Source organism: Entelurus aequoreus, linkage group LG07 (genome assembly GCF_033978785.1).
Source record: "Entelurus aequoreus isolate RoL-2023_Sb linkage group LG07, RoL_Eaeq_v1.1, whole genome shotgun sequence".
In the NCBI taxonomy this organism is placed as follows: domain Eukaryota; kingdom Metazoa; phylum Chordata; class Actinopteri; order Syngnathiformes; family Syngnathidae; genus Entelurus; species Entelurus aequoreus.
Genome location: NC_084737.1, coordinates 65,392,102 through 65,412,975, shown reverse-complemented (window position 1 = coordinate 65,412,975; position 20,874 = coordinate 65,392,102). Strand labels below are relative to the sequence as shown.

At 40.5% G+C, this 20,874-nt stretch overlaps 1 protein-coding gene across 1 annotated transcript in view; it reads right to left on the bottom strand.

The window, feature by feature from the left end:
• Positions 1–354: 354 nt before the first annotated feature.
• LOC133654162 (AMP deaminase 2-like) overlaps positions 355–20,874 on the bottom strand; it is a 64,783-nt gene continuing 44,263 nt past the window's right edge. The window contains exons 7-18 of the mRNA XM_062054250.1: positions 18,209–18,350; positions 16,532–16,621; positions 13,103–13,232; positions 12,809–13,003; positions 11,655–11,786; positions 11,393–11,556; positions 10,257–10,383; positions 10,009–10,172; positions 6,470–6,590; positions 6,190–6,363; positions 1,148–1,258; positions 355–1,066 (exon numbers count right to left, since the gene is read on the bottom strand). Coding sequence (XP_061910234.1) covers positions 851–1,066; positions 1,148–1,258; positions 6,190–6,363; positions 6,470–6,590; positions 10,009–10,172; positions 10,257–10,383; positions 11,393–11,556; positions 11,655–11,786; positions 12,809–13,003; positions 13,103–13,232; positions 16,532–16,621; positions 18,209–18,350 — 1,766 coding nt within the window. The 3' untranslated portion in view covers positions 355–850. The remainder of the gene's footprint in view (positions 1,067–1,147; positions 1,259–6,189; positions 6,364–6,469; positions 6,591–10,008; positions 10,173–10,256; positions 10,384–11,392; positions 11,557–11,654; positions 11,787–12,808; positions 13,004–13,102; positions 13,233–16,531; positions 16,622–18,208; positions 18,351–20,874) is intronic.

Below are 20,874 nucleotides of genomic sequence, written 5' to 3'. Positions count from 1 at the left end.
CCTTGTTCACCCCCTGGGAGGTGAGGGGAGCAGTGAGCAGCAGCAGTTTGGTGATTTAACCCCCAATTCCAACCCTTGATGCTGAGTGCCGAGCACTCAAGGTAATGGGTCCCATTTTTATAGTCTTTGGTATGACTCAGCCGGGGTTTGAACTCACAACCTAACGATCTCAGGGCGGACACTCTAAACACTAGGCCACTGAGTAGCTAACTAATCCTAACCACTGAAAACCCCAACCTTATCCCTAAACCCTTAAAACAAAAAAAGACTGGTCAATTACAGTCATGCAAATAAATGTAATCTGTTACTTTCATTTGTGTTGTTATTAGTAAATGATGAAGGCAAACACTCGAACATAAACATTTATTTCCCCATAAACACAGGAGACATGAAATTACATTACACAAACAAACATGATCACTTGGGAGAAGACAAACTTGACTCCAAGTACCCAAGAGGACACAAACTGACACTTTGAACGTGTTCCCTAAATGATTGTAGTCCTGATGACTTTTGGCGAAGATGTGAGACTGCAGCAGCATATCATGCATCATCACACTAGCAGCAGACTCGAGGGAGAACTTGAACATGAACACGTGTTGCAGGGCACAAGATGACATGCCTTCAAGCAGCCACGGAAAGACAACAAGGACATATCAGGACTAAAGACTACAATGTAACTATTGATGCTGACAATGGACAATCAGCACAGAAAGGCTGCCGTGACATGGCCATAAACAGAATATAAAGTGTAAATAATAAATAACACTTCACAACAACATATTCTTTCTCAAATTGCCACAGTGCTTTTGGACTTTGAATAGTCAAATGTGTTTAAAGTCGGGTTTGTTTATTGCTGTGCTTGGGTAGCCGCCGTGAAAGTACTCTCTTCCTCCTCAATGGTGTCCAGCTGGTCCGTGCGGATGGCCTGCGTGATCAAGTTGAGCTCCTCGCACATGGTCTCGTAGCGGTACGCCACCCGGATGTCAGGGACGTTAGTGCGGCTGATGTCGTTGCTCTCCTGCCCTTCTTTGACATAGTCCGGCCCCAGCCAGTAGCCCTTTAACTGAGTTGCAAGATTAGCAGTAAGATGAAAGTGTCCAACTAACATCAGTGTGTTGTGATTGTGACGGACGCTCAAGGGTACCTTATGAGAGAAACCACTCATCAGCACGCTGTTTCTGGCCAGCTCACACATGTCACAGGAGCTCAGCTTCCACACCTGAGCTGCAATACTGTACTCCTCCATCAGGGGCTCCTATGAATGATAAGGCACACATTTTATCGCACAGTATTTGGGAACCTCTTATAGCAGGGGTACTCAACTAAATTGTTTTTGTATATTCCTTAGTACCAGCGTCCTCTACGGCAGGGGTGCTTAATGTTTTTGACTTCAGGGCCCAATTTTTCCACTACGGACAGTGCCGGGGCCCCACTCAAATATTAAGGCTGAATTAGTAATCTTACTTGATTTTAATTGTAATCAATAATTATTATCTTACATCCTTGTCAAATGACATGAAAGCATGTGTTAATCACACAAACTATTATTTATTTACCACGTAAACCATAGGCTTAGGTCAGGCTGATTAGAAAAACAAGTACTAACCAAATATACTGCATAAGAAGGGGCTCATAAACGACTGATGAAAAACACACTTCCAAACAATTATGTTGTGCTCAAATAAATCAACAAAATAAACAATGTGTTTCTTAACTAGACTGTCAGTAAAATTAAAGGACTACTGAAACCCACTACTACCGACCACGCAGTCTGATAGTTTATATATCAATGATGAAATCTTAACATTGCAACACATGCCAATACGGCCGGGTTAGATTAGTAAAGTGCAATTTTAAATTTCCCGTGAAATATTCTGCTGAAAACGTCTCGGTATGATGACGTTTGCGCGTGACGTCACGGATTGTGCGGACATATTGGGACACCATTGTGGCCAGCTATTAAGTCGTCTGTTTTCATCGCAAAATTCCACAGTATTCTGGACATCTGTGTTGGTGAATCTTTTGCAATTTGTTTAATGAACAATGAAGGCAGCAAAGAAGAAAGCTGTAGGTGGGATCGGTGTATTAGCGGCTGGCTGCAGCAACACAAGCAGGAGGACTTTGAGTTGGATAGCAGACACGCTACCGTGAGTACGCAGCTTTGGCTTCCAAACATTTGATCGCTTGCCCGTACGTGCGTGCCGCTATGTGCATGTCACGTACGCAACTTTGGGGAAATATATGTGCTGTATGAACTTTACGGAGGTGAACGGTACTTTGGGCTGTGGGATTGAGTGTGTTGTGCGGGTGTTTGATTTGTATTGGTGGGTTATATGGACGGGAAGGTGGAGGTGTTTGTTATGCGGATTAATTTGTGGCATATTAAATATAAGCCTGGTTGTGTTGTGGCTAATAGAGTATATATATGTCTTGTGTTTATTTACAGTTTTAGTCATTCCCAGCTGAATATCAGGTCCCACCCGCCTCTCACAGCATCTTCCTTATCTGAATCGCTTCCACTGCCCTCTAGTCCTTCACTCTCACTTTCCTCATCCACAAATCTTTCATCCTCGCTCAAATTAATGGGGTAATCGTCGCTTTCTCTGTCCGAATCGCTCTCACTGCTGGTGGCCATAATTGTAAACAATGTGCAGATGTGAGGCGCTCCACAACCTGTGACGTCACGCTACTTCCGGTACAGGCAAGGCTTTTTTATCAGCGACCAAAAGTTGCGAACTTTATCGTCAATGTTTTCTACTAAATCCTCTCAGCAAAAATATGGCAATATCGCGAAATGATCAAGTATGACACATAGAATGGACCTGCTATCCCCGTTTAAATAAGAAAATTTCATTTCAGTAGGCCTTTAAAGTGCAAATGAAAATACAGCTTCACCACTTTAGTCATATTTTTGCACTTAAAAAACGTATCTATGACTTTGGTTCCAGCATTCTTCTGTTTGTTTGAGATTGTCATTACTGCCACAAGAGGTGGAAAAGCATATTACAACTGAGTAGTGTTTCGGCCCATACAGACCACAGCTGCTAAAAATATTTTTTTGGCAGACCTGTAGGAGGTGCTTGCGGCCCAACAATGATTAAGAAACACTGCTCTGCAGTAGACATTTAATTTTGGTCTATTAATTTTGTCAGAGTTACAGGAGCGCTCTCCTGTTTTTAAGGATCTTCTCCAAAAAAAACTAGTCAAGGTTCATCTCTATAACAAGACTCTGGTGCAGGGGTGGCCAAAACTTTTGCCGCGAAGGGCCGAAGTACAAATGTGCCAAAGGCTGGGGGCCAAACACAGCAAATTTAACTGTGAAACACAAATAGCCAAAAGGTTCCTTTATATAGTACCAATAACAACGATAGATGGAAACTAGTTAGGCAACAAGTTAGCCTTGCGACAATGCCTTTAGTAATGGTGTCAGCTTTAAGGGTGGCTAGAACATTTTCACTTCCGATACGATACTGATATTGATCCTATACGATATCAGCAGGAATCATACATACTTTTATTTTTTTCGTGTGAAATATTAAAGGTTTAATCAATTATAATTAGTCTAATGGAGAAGAAGGGTAGGTATGAAACATTAACCGATTTATCATTAACTGTGTGGAAGGCAGGGTCCTTGAGGGTGCATGGGAGTTTGCCCAACCAGTCTACATGTGCTTTGTGGACTTGGAGACGGCATTCGACCGTGTCCCTCGGGAGGTCCTGTGGGGAGTGCCCAGAGAGTATGGGGTATCGGACTGTCTGATTGTGGCGGTCCGCTCCCTGTACGATCAGTGTCAGAGCTTGGTCCGCATTGCCGGCAGTAAGTCGGACACGTTTCCAGTGAGGGTTGGACTCCACCAAGGCTGCCCTTTGTCACCGATTCTGTTCATAACTTTTATGGACAGAATTTCTAGGCGCAGTCAAGGCGTTGAGGGGATCCGGTTTGGTGGCTGCGGGATTAGGTCTCTGCTTTTTGCAGATGATGTGGTCCTGATGGCTTCATCTGGCCAGGATCTTCAGCTCTCACTGGATCGGTTCGTAGCCGAGTGTGAAGCGACTGGGATGAGAATCAGCACCTCCAAGTCCGAGTCCATGGTTCTCGCCCGGAAAAGGGTGGAGTGCCATCTCCGGGTTGGGGAGGAGACCCTGCCCCAAATGGAGGAGTTCAAGTACCTAGGAGTCTTGTTCACGAGTGAGGGAAAAGTGGATCGTGAGATCGACAGGCGGATCGGTGCGGCGTCTTCAGTAATGCGGACGCTGTATCGATCCGTTGTGGTGAAGAAGGAGCTGAGCCGGAAGACAAAGCTCTCAATTTACCGGTCGATCTACGTTCCCATCCTCACCTATGGTCATGAGCTTTGGTTTATGACCGAAAGGACAAGATCACGGGTACAAGCGGCCGAAATGAGTTTCCTCCGCCGGGTGGCGGGGCTCTCCCTTGGAGATAGGGTGAGAAGCTCTGCCATCCGGGGGGAGCTCAAAGTAAAGCCACTGCTCCTCCACATCGAGAGGAGCCAGTTGAGGTGGTTCGGGCATCTGGTCAGGATGCCACCCGAACGTCTCCCTCGGGAGGTGTTTAGGGCACGTCCAACCGGTAGGAGGCCACGGGGAAGACCCAGGACACGTTGGGAAGACTATGTCTCCCGGCTGGCCTGGGAACGCCTCGGGATCCCCCGTTAGGAGCTGGACGAAGTGGCTGGGGAGAGGAAGGTCTGGGCTTCCCTGCTTAGGCTGCTTCCTCCGTGACCCGACCTCGGATAAGCGGAAGAAGATGGATGGATGGATGGACGGATGGATGTCTGGAAGGAACGTACTCTGTCTTTAAGTTGAAGTGGAGTGGTAATTGTTTTTAGCGACACCTAGTGTTCACAAAAATTAATTAATTTAAGCTCATGACACAGGAAGTTGAATGATGCGGACACGTCATTTACTGGATACTTTTTAATACACTTCTGGCTTGGACACTTTGTAAGTAGTATGAAAGTATAATTATTTCATACTTCTTTATATTGACACATGTGCTGCAATATTGGTTAATTAAAGATACTTATGTCTAGCTTGTGTGTTAATGTGTGTTTAGCTGTTGTGTAGCTACAGTACTCGTAGCCTACAACCTACCGTGTTTACCTTTTGAAATTGATTTGACTAAAATACAAGAAAATATCAACCATGTGTGCTTATTGAAGGACATTTTGACTGCATTTCGACTTGCTGTCCAGCATTGCACAAGTACACACGCTGCAGGACTGCTCGTAGTAAAACGATTATTGGAAAGTTTAGATGCAGGTCAATATAATCCGATACTTGTTTTTTTCTGCCGATATTGGACCAATATCTGATATCAATATCGTGAGCTTAAAAACTCAGTATGAATACAGTATGTATTACATTTGGGAAGCCACCCTTTAGCGGGCCAAATCAAAAGACTCGGCGGCCCACAATTTGGCCCCCGTGCTCCCACTTTGAGCACCCTTGTACCAGTGTTTTTAAGAATCTACTGCAAAAATCCGTCTCTCACAATGTTTTTGAACTGAACTCGCGGGCCACCAGCTGAATAGCCCAAATGATGAAAAAGAAAGGACCTGAAATGGAACTTTGAGGAACACCACTAGTACTACTAAAGAAGTTGACTGCATCTGAAGTAAACAAGCTACAGCAAAGTTACATAAATCACACTACAAAATGTTTTTTGAACTGCCAAAAAGGAGAGGACTTAAAGGGGTGCCTTGTGGAATGCCTCAGTTATGTAAATCACAAGTTTGGACCTCAGTGTTCTATGTTTGCTAGCAATGTTAAAATGCCAATGTGTTCACAGTGTTCCAAGTTCCTCTATACAACACGAGCACTCAACTGTTTTTTCTAAATTTACTGCAAACAATTGGAATAAACTCGACGGCCTGGTTTGGTGCCATTCCCGGGCCGCCAGTTGAATAGCACTGTCTTATAGGTTGTTTCTCTGTTCGTTTGTCAGTGTTCATACACAGGAGAGTGGATTTTATAGCAAGGCGCTAAATGGAGCAGGAAATCGCTCTTTGAAATGGTCTTTAGTCTCTTTTGTTCCTGCCAACAATCCATGAATGATAACCAGTGTTCCTGAACACACCAATACTCATTTGTATTTGATTATGAAAAACAAAGAGAGTATTTACAAAAAGTGCAAAGGTCAAAGGACTTCTTGTGTGCGCAGACCTTGGTGAAGTGAAACTGCAAGGGGTCGTCCGTAGATAGGGAGACCACCAGTCCTCTGGACAGGTACTCAGGCAGAGGGTTACGGTGGTAGCTAAGGAACAGACTGTTATTGCTGAGAGGAGACATGGCGATGCCAATCTGAGCCAAATAGTACAGATACTGCAGCACAGGAGCCTGTGGACAGATAAGACATTTAGATTATGCTGCAGCGTCTCCATTTGGATTTCACTAATCAAGATGGCGCTGCCAATAAAGGGTAGTTGTCGCCTCGGGGATGTACCTTCCTGAGCAGCAGCCCGTGGGAGATGTTCTCAGACAGCATGAAACCAGACACCAGGTGATGGATAGGACCTGCCTCGCCACAATGAGGACGTAAGACAAGACTGTGGAAACCCCGCTGCCTGGAATGAAAAACAGACATTCATCAGGGGCGGTGACCTTTTTCATGCTTATTTTGATTGTCTTCCTCCGATGAATTTTTTTAATTCACTGGCCATTCTGTATTGGTATAGATCGAGAGGATGGCATATATCATATATATCATTGGTGTCAAACGCTGGCCCGCGGGCCGAAATTGGCCCGCCGTGTAATTTCACTTGGCCCTTGAGGCGATACCAAATAAACACTAGAGCTGGCCCGCCGATTACATACAGCGGCGCTGTGGTAACACCGCATTCACCGCTAATTCTCATACTTGCCAACACTCCCGGAAGAGTTAGCAAAGGATTCTGGGTATTTGTTCTGTCGTGTTTATGTTGTGTTACGGTGTGGATGTTCTCCCGAAATGTGTTTGTCATTCTTGTTTGGTGTGGATTCACAGTGTGACATATATTTCTAACAGTGTTAAAGTTGTTTATACGGACACCCTCAGTGTAACCTGTATCGCTGTTGATCAAGTATGCGTTGCATTCACATGTGTGTGCGTACAGAAGCCGCACATATCTTGTGACTGGGCCGGCACGTTGTTAGAATGGATGAAAAGCGGACGTGACGACAGCTCGTAGAGGACGTTAAAGGCAGTGCCTTTAAGGCACGCCCCCAAGACTGTGGTCCGGGTGGACTGCGAGATATAATGACTGATGAACACCTTTGTTCGATAATGAAGGTTGCCTCAGCTCAAAGCCTGAGCCCCGACATTAATGAACTAGCATCCAAGAAAAGATGCCAGGTATCTGGCTTGGGCACATCAGATTAGCTCAGTGTGTTGCAAACTGAGCAGTTTAAAGTCCTGAATAGTTGGTTTATTCATTGTTATTTTATTTTCAAATGTATTAGCCTGTGGAAAAAGTTAATGTTGATATTTACCCCAGATTAAATTTTTATATAAATTGTATTTGATATGCCATTGATATTTTTTAATTATTATTATTATTATTTGAAACTCTATTTTGCATGTCACTATAAAGTTATATAAGCCTTGCTTGTTCAATATTCAATGCAAAATTTGTTTGGGTCCCTATTAAAAGGTAAATTTTTTCAACCTTGGCCCGCGGCTTTGTTCAGTTTTAAATTTTGGCCCACTCTGTATTTGAGTTTGACACCCCTGATATATATCATACATAAATATTTAACACAAAAAAGGTGCATATTTTAACGTCTTGTTCCCGTCGGGCCCTAATCTAAACAAGACTTGTGTGCATGACTGGCATTATTTATTGTCCCATAGGACACTTATAGTTGTGTGAACTATGAACTCTATGAACTTTGCCTAGCAACAACATGGCCAAATCTGTCTTCCTACACACTCTTTCAACCATGCGTAGAGCATGTTTTGCGATCGAATCAATGCAGTTTCATAACAAGGCCCTACGTTGCATATCTGAAGTACAGTTTCAGTTGCATACTTTGCACATTTATTTAGTTTCATATTTGGTACATTTCTTCCAAACAGACTCATGTATTCAACAATGGAAAACTTCTGACAAATATAAAGTGATCCGCAAGGCCGGCGACATCATTGGAGAGCTGGACTCTCTGACGACAGCGTCAGAAAGAAGGATGCTGTCGGAGTTGCGTAGCATCTTGGACAATGTCCAATGACCATGATGTGCTGGTCCAACACAAGAGCACTTTCAGCACTAGACTTATCCCACCACAATGCAAAACTGAAAGCCACAGAAGGTCATTCCTGCCTGTGGCCATCAAACTTTACATCACTCAAATAGTCATGGATATTATCTATTAATCTCGATACATTTTATAAACCCCATAGCTGTGCAATATTCCATTATATTTTTACACTTTTGTGTTTAATAATGTGCAAAACCAGTCTCACACTGCCATTCCGGTCATTACACCATGTAAATAATGTCTATACTGTATATCATGGTTGTCCTACTGGTACTTTTGTTTATTGTATTGCCAGTTTTATTTCATTGCTCATTAAATTTTCCCTTCTTTATTTCTAATTACTGTATATATGGAGAGCAACGATAACGCCCAAATTTCCACCCCGGGGATTAATAAAAAATTTCTGATTCTGATTCTGAAACATGTCAATTAACAGTTTGGACTACTTCACTCTGATTACATTTTTTGGAATTTAAAGCAACCTTGCGTCAACATTACTCTTAAAAGTATGTGCGTATCAGTTTGTGGGGTGACTCCGTGGAATCAATTAGATGAGGAAGTCAAACAAACCAATAACATCCTTCAATTTAAAAAGAAAAAAAACAAAACAAGTGTATTTGATAGATACAACAAAAATATGGAAACATAAAACACCATAAGGGTGTAGTAAATTAATGCAAATTGTATTTGATAATATGATTAGTGTGTTTACTCTTATCAGGTGATTATGTGATGTATGCAGTATTTACATTAAAAAGTGACACAAACAATAAGAGATAACATTGTAGCGATCAAATACTAACATCAATTCACTTTTCAGACAACCTGATAGTGGTCCAGGATGGTAAATAACAGTAAAGGAGAGGGTCAAAACCTAAACAAAGATGTCTTATGGAATAATCAATAATCATTATTCGTCCAAAATGTGAGCCATGTTGAAATGTCTAAAACCAATTAGTGCAATCATGTGGTGCTGAATCGCACCATATTACCTGGGAATATTCTGCTGCTCTAGAAAAAATGCATTTGAGCATTTGAGAAAGCGGAGTGAGGGAAGCCATCTACGTCAAAGTTGAAAAACCATCCCTGAACAGAGGAAGTGGTCTGTGACACCACCTGTCTCCCACATACAACACTGTCCTTTCAAATTATTCATTAAAAAATCTGTAATTTAGCCTCCGACAAATAACAGGAGTTAGAAACATTCTGGTCACAGAAGGTGACCAGAATGTTTCTAACTCCTGTGCCATTTGTTCCATTTGTTTACAACTGAATGGAATGCTTACGCGGGTGATTACGACTATTATGGACTGGTAGTAGTCAATCCATAGCGATCGTTCTGCCACACAATACCTCAATGCTAACGAGGGGAAATTACACTTCAACGACTGTCATTGGCGTTGACAGTTAGGATTGCTCGTTTGCATTAAAACAGTTATTTTTCTCACTACGATAGGGCGGAACCATCCTTTCCCAGGCACACCCTCCTGGTTTTTGGAGTATAAATATTTGGGGTTTTGGCACCAGCCGCTAGACTAGATCTGACCAATCTAAGTCTACGACCACTGACAGATGAAGTCTACTCGGATGAGAGGCGAAACATCTTCTAAGAAAAACCAAACAGTCCAGATGCGATCGATTGAATGTTGTGAGATGACAATGACCTGGATGAATGAGAACATTCATAGGCATCTGAGCAAAAAGAAACTTGAGAAATTCCACAATGAGCCATGAGGTGGGGGTGCATACCTGCGCAGGTGATTGAGAACGGTCATGTTTGCATACATATAGTAGAGGTAGTAAGAGTAGGGCGGGTTGTTCTCCTCTGTCCATCTGGCTGGCAACGGACTGTCCAGGTTGAAGATATGCTGCTCCGGTTTGGACTCATCATCGACACTGTCAAAACCTACAACCTGCACCAGGGACCAAGACCAAGCAGCTCCGAATAAAGCAATACTTTCAAGTTGAATGAAAAAACAACATAAGTTGATACATACATGCTGAAGGAAGAGGTGCAGCTCAGGGTGACTGGCGGGTTGGACTGTGACTTCAAACAGAGGCAGGAAGATGTTCTCCAGCATCTCCTGGAAGTTGGACAGCTGCTTCTTGGTGTGGTACACATCACTTGGAGGAGAAAACACACACAAGCCTAAATAACTGCTATGGTAATATTGTTCTTTTTACTGTATACATTGATTAAATAATAATTACTACAAGACTTATTTTAAATGTAACTGTGTGTAACTCTTAGGCTTAATCCGTGGGAAATCAAAAATGAAGATGTATGGTATAAAAAAGCGGTAAACACTATTTCTTAGTATTTGTTTAATTAGTCATTATCTTTTTTTATTTACATCCACCAAACATGGATATTTTTTTTGTAGTGTGGTTATGTAAAATAATAATAATAAAGCATAAATGGAGCAATATAGACCACATGTATATCTAACATGGACAAATATAGTCACACAAATATACTGTACATTTTCTTAAGATTTTACCTCTGCTGTATGAAGAAATAACTTATAATTTAAACTAATACAAATATGATTTGGATTAATGTATTTATTCATTTAATCAGATTTTGTTTCTCCGTAAAAGTACCATAAATAGTGTAAAAAACATTTATCACGGATATATGAACATATACATTTTGGTTATAAATATACAGTATCTATTTATTTAAATGTATTTGTCTGTATGGATGTATTTAATATTAATTTTATTTTATTTGTGTAAGTACAATAAATAGAGTAAAAATTAGAGACTATAGTGGTCAACTTAATTTATACATCTAATTTATTATGTATATAATGATTAAATGTGGATTGATCTGTGTTTATTTATTTATATAATATTTATTTGATTTGTTTTAGTTAAGAAAAAACATCAGTAGTGTAAAAAACAAACAAACAGTAAAAGTGGCCAAAAAGAAGGTTCCATAGCATTTTAGATTCTAGGAATTATAGCTGAATATATATACAGATTAATTAAACATGAACATAGCAAATTATATTTATTTATGTACCCATTTATTGATGTCTACGGAGACAGGAAAGGTTTTGGTCGTGTGCTTGAGCGTCATATTATTAAAGTGATACAATAGTTGAGTGAGTGTAGTTGTTAGACTCACAAAAGTCTCGGCACTTGCACCAGCCAGCGCACGTTTTTCGAGTAGACCTGATGCTTGACGGCCCACTTGGCCAGTTTGTCCCACTCATCTCTACAGCGGCCATAGATGGACAACCTGAGCTCCACATTCTGGTACTTGCTCTCCTCCAGGTCAGCCATCACCTCCTGGTGGACAGTGACACAAGACGATCAGCAGGGGGCGCTACTGAGGCCTACATCCTGTATAAAGGTGCAGATCACTCATGAAGTCTGTGAGAGTGCACCTTAATGATGTGACCAAAGTATTTTCCCTCCACGTGATTGTCTGTTTTGATGAAGATCTCTCTCAAGATGGATTCACCGATGGGATTGTATTTGGCGTTGAACTTGTCAAAGCGATGGAAGGTGTTGCGATCCTGCAGGAGCAGACAAAAAAAAGGGTAGAAATTGCCAGACAATTTGAAGCGAACAAGCTCCTGCAGTCTTTTCAATAGCAGGGATTCAAATATGTGGAACTTCAATCAATCAATCAATCAATCAAAGTTTACTTATATAGTCCTAAATCACGAGTGTCTCAAAGGGCTACACAAGCCACAACGACATCCTCGGCCAGAGCCCACATCAAGGAAAGAAAAAACTCAACCCAATGGGATGACAATGAGAAACCTTGGAGGGGACCCCAGATGTGGGGACCGGTGCAATGAACGTCGAGTGGATCTAGCATAATATTGTGAAAGTCTAATCCATGGTGGATCTAACACAGTGGTTCTTAACCTGGGTTCGATCGAACCCTAGGGGTTCGGTGAGTCGGGCTCAGGGGTTCGGTTGAGGTCAAGACACACCCGACTCATCGTGTAAATAAAAACTTCTCCCTATCGGCGTATTACGGATACGGCAACAGCAGAAGTCAGACTGACTTGCAGGTGTGTAATTTGTTGTGAGTTTATGCACTGTGTTAGTTTTGTTCTTTGAACAAGGTGATGTTCATGCACGGTTCATTTTGTGCACCTTTAAAAAAACATGGTAACAGTTTAGTATGGGGAACATATTCACCATTAATTAGTTGCTTATTAACATGCAAATTAGTAACATATTGGCTCTTAACTAGTCATTATTAAGTACTTATTAATGCCTTATTCGGCATGGCCTTATTATAACCCTAACCCTCTAACCCTGGCCCTAACCCTCTAACCCTAACCCTAACCCTAACCAAATAACTCTAAATTAAGTCTTTGTCACTTAGAATATGTTCCCCATACTAAAGTGTTACCAAAAACATATAACTTTGTCTTGAATTTGAAAAAATATTTTTTTTTATTTTTCACCAAAGAAGGGTTTGGTGAATGTGCATATGAAACTGGTGGGGTTCGGTACCTCCAACAAGGTTAAGAACCACTGATCTAACATAACAGTGTGAGAGTCCAGCAGGAGAACTTACGGCGTGCATGTCCAAGGTGTCCACGCTGAGGTCAAAGGCCGTCAGGTGCATCGTCTCAAACACCTCCATGAGCGTCTGGCCCTTGCCTCTCTCCACGTGCACGATCTCCTGTGGGTACTTCTTCATGGCTCTCTTGATGAAGCGCAGAAGGTGCTTCTGGTTCATGCAGGAGGAGGCGTGGATGTGTGTGTCCACCTGCAGGTGCGGAAACAAGAAGATGACGCCTTTGGATCGAGAGAGGAAATAAAAAGGAAGAGAAAAACAAAGCTTTGGCAAAGATGACGCCCAGGCGACCTTCCGGATGTTGTAGAAGTCTCGATGCGGGACTTTCTTCTGGGCTGCCAGCTCTTTCATCTCGTTCAAGAGGACGTGCATCTGGAACTTGGAGCTAAGATACTGCAGGCGACGGTAGCAGAAGGACTTCCTGCATGTGGGACAACTTGCATCATGGTTTGTTTGGGACATGCAGCTTTACTATATATTCATGAGATCTGTATTTATTAATTAATTTATCCATTCATTTATTTGTTTGTGCTACAGATTGAGCCCAGGAAGAGAACAAACAAATGTGTTAGCAATTGCTATGAAACGGAAAAGGGTTAGGATTAAGTAAAATGTGGTTCTTCTTACTCCTTTTGAGATATGCTGTGATGAAAAACTGAATAAATGTGACCAATGTTCCCTCTAATTGTTCATGTGTCTGAGCAAACACAAAAACTCCCTGAGCATTCAGTGGAGCACATGTTAGCAACATCACATGTGGCAATACCAGCAGCACACCTGTCTCAAACCAATCTTTTATAATAACACTCAAATGAAAGGAGTCATATTTTGGAATATTAGTGAATTGGCCCACTTGTAATGAATATAAAAGAAATCTTGTTTTTCATAAGCTATGGATTAGTATTGTACAATATATCTGGGTGGGGGTCCTGCTTTGGAAATCATTTGCACCCCTTTCAGAGATCACATTTAGTTCCCCTTAAACATCCTCATGTTGCACAATGAAATGTAAGCATGGGATGAAGTGTGCATTCATGTAACTTTCTCTAGTAACAGCATTCCATGATTAATATCAATAAATTAACATTAATAATAAATGACAGTAGAATAAGCACACGTATGACTGAGGAGTCAGTGTAACTTTGTGTGGTGTTTGAGTTTTTGTGTGGCCATAAACGCACCAGTGGCTTAGTGCTATGTGTGTTGGTGACAGATGACAAGTTGGTTTTGACCTGGTTTGTACGGCAGAAAATGACTAGTTTTTCGAGAGAGAAGTTTTTTACTTATGTTTTTGGTGTGGTTATGGCCGAATATAAACAGTTTTGCTCAATAAAGTGATCGATATAATTCCTGTCCTCGAAGCATCTCGATACACGTTACAATAATTGAACGGTGTTGACGAACACCGTTAGGGCCGCTTGTTGTCAATGTCACTCAGAGTTGCATTGCAAAATTACACAGAATAAATGTGTTTATTTTGTTTAGAATTCAGATGGGTTTGATTAGGTGCTGCTGCTGTGCGCAGAGGACACTTGAGCAGTGCGCAATTGCGCAGGCGCGCACCTTAGAGGGAACGTTGAATGTGACGTACCATATTGTAACTGCGTGCAGGTTCGAAATAAACCAATACCATGAAAATGCTTAACAAGTTAAATGAATAAACATCACTTTTTTACAACTGCATAATTCAACATCAAGTTTGCATCACATTTCAAGTTTGTCCATGAAGGGAATTTAAATGTTCATTTATATTAGTGATGCAATTATGAACAGTCAAAATGAGCCAAATTGCCAATAAAGTTATGAATTATGATTATGATTATTTATGAATAATAAAAACTCTATCATCAAATCTCTTTACAGTCGTCCTTTGCCATGGTGCGCTTCAAATACTGCATCTTCGCAGATTTTTTGGGGGGTATTTAAAAATATATTCTACACATTTTTGGTGCTAAATAATGCATTTTCAAGCATAAAAATGTCAAATCGGAGTAAAAATATCAATACTAAATAGAAGACACAAAATTAATCAGAGAGTGCTGTTCAGTATCGTGGCCTCTGATTGGCTCAGCTTCAGGCAGCATTACTATATTAGAATAAGAAAGTGTAAAGCCGACTAAAGGGTGTTATTTTATTATTATTATTATTATTATTATTTTTAATTATCATTAAATCAACATAAAAAAACACAAGATACACTTTCAATTAGTGCATCAACCGAAAAAAAAAACCCTCCCCCATTCACACTCATCGACACCCACTCACACAAAAGGGGTTGTTTCTTTCTGCTACCAATATTCTGGTTCCCACATCATAGATATACCACAGTCTGCAAGGGACACAGTCCCTGAAGCACACATGATTGTATGTGCTGCTGGTCCACTAACATTTTCATTAAATACTATTTTTTATGTAATTGTTTTTATATTGTTTTACTTGATTTTTTATCCAAGAAAATGCTTTTTATTTATTTATCTTATTTTATTTTATTTTTTTAGAAAAGGACCTTATCTTTACCAGACCAGGTTGTCAATGAAATTGGATTTGTTTAAAGGGTTTTTAAAACCAGGTCCAGTCCAGATAATGTCCAAGTCGGACTCAGCAACACACACCTTCATCCATGCACACTGAAAAAATTAGGGAACACAACAGATTGCCTATAATTTATAAACAAAATTACATTTTCAAAATAAGCATTTATGTACAGTCCAGATTATGTCCAGGTCAGACTCAGTAACACACACCTTCATTTTTGTACACTCAAAATTAGGGAACACAACAACAGATAGCATGTATGTTGTTGTTGTTGTTGCATATCTATAAACATAATTACATTTTCAAAATAAGCCTTTGAGGACTTCCCATCTTTCTTTATGTTTTTTGGCATCATTATCGTTTTCAACCATAGAGCTTTCTAATAACACCTAAAGGGTGTTATTTCATGTCCAGCGGGCTCTCATATTGTTGGAAAATGTATTTAGAAGGTAGTAAACAGTTTTTTAAACTCTGTAGCTGTGATAAAATTACATTTGGGTTGATTGGCAACACTAAATTTGCCCTAGTGTGTGAATGTGAGTGTGAATGTTGTCTGTCTATCTGTGTTGGCCCTGAGATGAGGTGGCGACTTGTCCAGGGTGTACCCCGCCTTCTGCACGAGTGCAGCTGGGATAGGCTCCAGCACCCCCCGGCACCCCGAGAGGGACAAGCGGTAAAAAATGGATGGATGGATAATTAATGATTCCTACTTCTTGGACAATTAATTTCTCGTGGCCATGTCTGGAACCAATTAACTGAAATATACAAACACATTTTCAAAACTTCCCATGGTAGTTTTTAAACCACATTGTTGTGATACAGTAGATTTCCACCTACTTCTTTTCCTTGCTTATATTGTAAATATATATTTTTTTCTGATAACTTAAATAGTGGTTTGTTGGCACTATCTGTGGGTGGAAAAGACTGCTGCAGCGAAGAATCCAACAGTAAAATGCTTTGACAAGACGTGTTGTTGTTGACTAATTTAATAACTGTGAGAGGCGTATTTTAGGGTTTAGTTAATCAAAAATTGGCATTTTTGGGGCTTTCCATGGGTGTCTATTATTTGCAGTTTTTCGCCATTCGTCATGGCGTACAAAGACCCTCTGCGGGAATTTACATCATGTCATATAAAATTAAAGCTGTGTAGGAAATGTAATGTAAAGAAGAGAATAGATAACATACACTGGTCCGTTGATGATGAGCGCCATCATGACGTTCATATCACCAATGTACTCCTGCAGGTTTGGATATGGAAGGTCCAGCTCTGTGCTCCTGCCAGAAAGATGCAATCATCAGTAAAAACACAGGTGCAATGGTAGTCATGCACAATTACAATCATTTCCATGCAGGAAACTTCACATGAGTATTAATGTACCATCCATTTTCTACCGCTTGTCCCATTCGGGGTCATGGGGGTGCGGGAGCCTATCCCAGCTGAATTTAGACGGAAGGCGGTGTACACCCTGGACAAGTCGCCACCTCATCAAAGGGCCAACACAGATAGACAGACAACATTCACACTCACATTCACACACTAGGGCCAATTTAGTGTTGCCAATCAACCTATCCCCAGGTGCATGTCTTTGGAGGTGGGAGGAAGCCGGAGTACCATGCAGTCATGGGGAGAACATGCAAACTCCATACAGAAAGACCCGAGCCCGGGAAGCTAATGACAATTCATAGGAATATAAGGGGAATTTAATGAACTGTGAATAATTTTTTAAAATTACTTTAATAATCTGGATGTGAGCTGAATTCCTCTAAAGCAGGAAACCTACAGTAAATAGTCATGTTTTTATTTTTTGATAAAACAAAATGAATAAACATACAGCAATTTATTTTTCAAATTTAGTTTAATTTGGTTAAACATACAAAATATATTAATATTTTTGTCGGTGAAACAGCTTGATTAATTACCATCAAATATGGCCAATAATTTAAATACATTTAAAATAAATATTCTCATGAATTCTCATTGAAAGTGTCCAACTTTGAACATATTCAAAATTGTTAAATTTCCTTTCGAAATCAAAACGTACCACACATTGAATCATTTTGCATAATTTTGAATGCTGTAAATATATTTGCTATTTATTCCAATCAAAAAAATACATTTCAGCATTCCCCAAGTCGTGTGCGATACAATTCAGACCCCCCTTGGTAGGTGACTTACCACAAAGTAGGGTCTCCATTTATTTTATGATTTACATTAATATTGTCTGCATTTTAGGTCTTTATAAAGCTACCACACTCTGTTATTATTCTTAACAAACACACTCATAAACTCTGTCTATACTGTATATCAGTATATATCAATATATATCAATACAGTCTGCAAGGGATACAGTCCGTAAGCACACATGATTGTGCGTGCTGCTGGTCCACTAATAGTACTAACCTTTAACAGTTAATTTTACTCATTTTCATTAATTACTAATTTCTATGTAACTGTTTTTATATTGTTTTACTTTCTTTTTTATTCAAGAAAATGTTTTTAATTTATTTATCTTATTTTATTTTATTAATATTTTAAAAAATGACCTTATCTTCACCATACCTGGTTGTCCAAATTAGGCATAATAATGTGTTAATTCCACGACTCTATACATCAGTATCGGTTTATATCGGTATCGGTTGATATCGGTATCGGTAATTAAAGAGTTGGACAATATCGGAATATCGGATATCGGCAAAAAGCCATTATCAAACATCCCTAATAGAAATACATATTCACAATTTATAAATCCACAATGCTTTGAGACGATATCAAAGGGGCCGCAAAGTGGCGAGGGCCCACTGTAAGCACAAATCACACATCAAGTCAACAAATCCCAAGCTAAACTTGCTACGAAAACTCACTTGTCCATCGTCGCTCTTGACGTGTAAACGTGCATGACGCCGTCCACCATCTTGCAGCCGTAGCCCACGTCGGGGGGCATGCTGGCCGGGTCCAGGTTCTTGTAAGGGTGTGATTCAGAAACAGGTGGGTGCACTGTGGGGTCTGTGGGAGTACAAAATTTCACGGCGGGTGGCAGATTTGGAAGGACTCAAGTGTCGGCGTAAGGGCGCCGCACATAAGGCAGCATGCAAGACGTGTGAAGCAGATGGGCGGTGGAACGTGTAGGAGCAACCTGTCATGTGGACTGATTTTCCTTCCTCTTCGTCGGGACTAATTAGGACGAAGCATGTGGCTGTTAGCAATCATTAATCAATCAAAAAAATAAAAACAATTTCTTTGCAGTAAGTCCTTAAAAACAGCGGTGCTTTGGTCATACATAAGATCTTTGACAGGCGTTTCCACAGTAAGTTCTTAAAAACAGCCATCATTTAAAGCAGGGGTGTCAAAACGTACGGGATGAGTTTGCTAAGTAAAAAAATGAGCCGAAATTTTGGAATGAAATTAACTGGTATTCTACACTACCGTTCAAAAGTTTGGGGTCACATTGAAATGTCCTTATTTTTTAAGGAAAAGCACTGTACTTTTCAATGAAGATAACTTTAAACTAGTCTTAACTTTAAAGAAATACACTCTATACATTGCTAATGTGGTAAATGACTATTCTAGCTGCAAATGTCTGGTTTTTGGTGCAATATCTACATAGGTGTATAGAGGCCCATTTCCAGCAACTATCACTCCAGTGTTCTAATGGTACAATGTGTTTGCTCATTGGCTCAGAAGGCTAATTGATGATTAGAAAACCCTTGTGCAATCATGTTCACACATCTGAAAACAGTTTAGCTCGTTACAGAAGCTACAAAACTGACCTTCCTTTGAGCAGATTGAGTTTCTGGAGCATCACATTTGTGGGGTCAATTAAACGCTCAAAATGGCCAGAAAAAGAGAACTTTCATCTGAAACTCCACAGTCTATTCTTGTTCTTAGAAATGAAAGCTATTCCACAAAATTGTTTGGGTGACCCCGAACTTTTGAACGGTAGTGTAAATGTGTCCACTAGATGTCGCAATAGCAATTCTTTGTATATTTGTAGATGATGCTGCATATGTAAACAAAAGTAAACAAGATGTTAATGCACCGGTCGAGGAAAATGAGCAAACTACATTAAATAACATACTATAATTTGATTTTGATATTATTTTTTTTATCTTGATAGATTGAACATTAACACCAATAAGTTGACTGATGAACATTATCACATCATTTATTCAGAAAGTATAAATAACGACAAATAAAAATAGAACACTATTAACCGCAACATGTATACGGCCAGCCAGCGTCCAAAATCCGGCCCGCGGGAAGTCTCAAGTTTTTAAAAATTTTTTATTTGTCCTTTCTAATCTTTTTTCTACCACTTGTTACTCTCGAGATCTCCTAGCCGCTCGGGCAAATCATATTGTCTAAAAATGCATTTTCCCATCGATGATGTGACATCATCGCGCTCGCGCCGCAGCGTGCGGAAAGTGCGTACTCTTACACACACACACACACACACACACACACACACACACACACACACACACACACACACACACACACACACACACACACACACACACACACACACACACACACACACACACACACACACACACACACATACTGGTTATCATTTGAAATGGGGACCAAGTTTTTGATCATCAGTTGTTAAATAATTTTGCATAATTCACACAAATTTGTATGTGACTACTGAGGACCATTAAAAAAAAAAAAGTTCAAATTGAATATGACATGATCCTCAGAATACAGCACTACAGCTGTCCTTTTATAGGAAGTTTAACCAGTAAACATGTTTTATAAATAATAAATGGGTTATACTTGTATAGCGTTTTTCTACCTTCAAGGTACTCAAAGCGCTTTTGACAGTATTTTCACATTCACCCATTCACACACACATTCACACACTGATGACGGGAGCTGCCATGCAAGGCGCTAACCAGCAGCCATCAGGAGCAAGGGTGAAGTGTCTTGCCCAAGGACACAACGGACGTAACTAGGACGGTAGAAGGTGGGGATTGAACCCCAGTAACCAGCAACCCTCCGATTGCTGGCACGGCCACTCTACCAACTTCGCCACGCCGTCCCCGTTTTATGGGCCAAAGCTTAAAAATCACTTAGGCATCTTCAGAATGGATCTGACTATCATTTATAAAGGTTTCCCTTTAGGCGACCTGTTTTTTTGTCCCCATACCATCAGAGGTCCCCTAAAGGTGACTGTGTAAACAGAGCGATGTCCCCATTAAGTAAGCATTGCCAGAACACACACACACACACACACACACACACACACACACACACACACACACACACACACACACACACGCACACACACACCCACAGGTCCCCGGCCAAATTTTTTCAACCCAATGCGGCCCCCGAGTCAAAAAGTTTGAGGACCCCTGAACTACATTGTAATTATCTTAGCATATACTGTAATTAGGGCTTTTTGCCGATATCCGATATTACGATATTGTCCAAGTCTTTAATTACTGATACCGATATCAACCGATACCGATATCAACTGATACTGATATACAGTGTTGGGACTAACGCGTTACTAAGTAACGCG